The following is a 2,103-nucleotide window of genomic DNA, read 5'->3' on the forward strand; positions in this document are numbered from 1 at the left end:
ATGAGTTCCGATGAGGAGGCACCACCAAAGGTCATCGCCGCCGCCGTCGACCTAGACTACTATCTCGGGTCAGGCGACGGTCCCGGTATTGTTATCACCCCTGTGAAACTAAGAGGAGCATCGAACTACGATGAATGGGCCAAAGCCGTTCGTCGCTCGATGATTTCAAAATTCAAATTTGGATTTCTTGATGGTTCTGTGAAGGAACCCATTACGGACGCAACGAAGATGAAACATTGGATTGCGGTCAATTCGATGGTGGTGTCTTGGATCACAAACACCATAGACGAGAGTTTGCGTTCGAATCTGGAAGATTTTGATATTGCTCACGAGTTGTGGTGTCATTTGAGGACGCGGTACTGCGTCGTGTCGGGCACTAGGGTCTGCCATATTAAGATGGCTCTGAGTGGCTGCAAGCAGGGCACGTCTGAGGGCGTCATGGAGTACTATGGCCGCTTGTCGAAGGTATGGAAGGAGTACGTACAGTATGCACGAGTTCCAAGGTGTATATGTGCGGGTTGCACGTGCAACATAGCGAAGCAGGTGGGGGACATTCATGATGAAGATCGTCTGCACTATTTCTTAATTGGCCTAGACGATCACTATGAAGCCATTCGTGCACAACTGTTAGCAAGATCGCCGTTGCCAGGCCTCGACGAGGCATACCAGACGGTTATGAATACCGAGACCATGCGCGCCAAGGCAACGAGAGGTAAGGAGAGTGTCATGGCGTTCAAGGTCGAGACTAAGGGTCGGTCGAGGTCGGGAGATGCGAGTGACAGATTTTGTGGTCATTGCAATCGTGAGGGTCATGAGGAAGAAACTTGTTATCAGCTGATTGGTTTTCCCGAATGGTGGGATGAGAAGAAACGAGGTGGTAGAGGGCCTGGTCGAGGAGGCAGGACGTCGATTAGAGGAGGCAGAGGAGCTCGTGGGGCAGCGTCGTCGACCAGTGGTGTCGCTCGCGCCAATGCCGTGAGTAATACCACAGGAGGGGCGACAACCACTGTGACGAGTGGAGGCGGATCGCAGGGAGCAGTGACGACAACCAATCATGAGCTTGTTGGTGTGACGAAGGAGCAAGTCCAGCAAATTGTTGACATCTTATCACGACCACCAAACAAGTTGCAAGGTAATCTTGATTTACGATGGATTGTTGACAGTGGGGCCTCACGTCATGTGACTGGTGATATTTCAATTCTGAGAAATATCAAAACATCGAGTAATCAACGGGTTGTGTTACCAGATGGTCAGCCTGCAAATTCAAATCAATATGGTTCGGTGGTCTTGGAGGATGGTTTCGTGCTCGATAACGTTCTATTTGTGCCTAAATTGAACTGCAATTTAATTTCTGTAACTCAATTAAATGACGAATTACATTGTGCTGCTCAATTTACTAACAAAATGTGTGTTCTTCAGGACCGCTCGACGAGGATGGTGATTGGCGTGGGTGATCGACAGGAAGGACTATATTTTTTCCGTGGGGCTCCAAGGGTTCGTGTGCTAGCAGTGGAGTGTGTGGTCGACTTGTGGCACCAACGTATGGGGCATCCGTCGGAAAAAGTGTTGCAGTTACTTCCTCCTGTGAGTTATAAGATTAGGAAGAATAAAAACATTTGTGATGTATGCCCACGGGCGAAACAATGTAGGGAGAGTTTTCCAAATAGTGATAGTCGTGCAAGTCGCCCATTCGACCTTGTTCATCTTGATTTATGGGGGCCTTACAAAACACCCTCGTCGAGTGGGGCGAAGTATTTTCTTACCATTGTGGATGATTATTCTAGGGGTGTGTGGATTTATTTATTGTGCAATAAAATGGAAGTTGAATTGTCGTTTCTTAATTTTGTTGCCATGATTAAATGTCAGTTTAATCGATCCCTGAGAGTTGTTCGCAGTGACAATGGTACTGAGTTTAATTGTTTGCAAGGTTATTTCTTTAAAAATGGGATCTTGTTTGAGTCGTCATGTGTTGGGACACCTCAACAGAATGGGAGAGTCGAGAGGAAGCACCAACATATTTTGAATGTTGGGAGAGCGTTACGGTTTCAAGGGAATCTTCCTATAAAATTTTGGGGGGAATGTATTCTGCCTGCTTGTCACTTG

General features: G+C 47.4%; 1 protein-coding gene across 1 annotated transcript; it reads left to right on the forward strand.

Annotated features, from left to right (window-relative positions):
* On the forward strand, nt 1–1,816 carry LOC130463651 (uncharacterized). The gene is made up of 2 exons (XM_056832847.1): nt 1–1,132; nt 1,420–1,816. Exons 1-2 carry the CDS (start codon nt 1–3, stop codon nt 1,452–1,454), a joined length of 1,167 nt encoding a protein of 388 aa, XP_056688825.1. The 3' UTR covers nt 1,455–1,816.
* The last annotated feature ends 287 nt before the right edge of the window (nt 1,817–2,103 follow it).

Source organism: Spinacia oleracea, chromosome 6 (genome assembly GCF_020520425.1).
Source record: "Spinacia oleracea cultivar Varoflay chromosome 6, BTI_SOV_V1, whole genome shotgun sequence".
NCBI classification, from domain to species: domain Eukaryota; kingdom Viridiplantae; phylum Streptophyta; class Magnoliopsida; order Caryophyllales; family Amaranthaceae; genus Spinacia; species Spinacia oleracea.

Coding starts and splice junctions, on each gene's coding strand:
- LOC130463651 (XM_056832847.1), top strand. CDS start 1: ATGAGTTCCGATGAGGAGGCACCACCAAAGGTCATCGCCGCCGCCGTC. Junction 1,133..1,419: donor ACCACCAAACAAGTTGCAAG/GTAATCTTGATT, acceptor TGTGTTCTTCAG/GACCGCTCGACGAGGATGGT.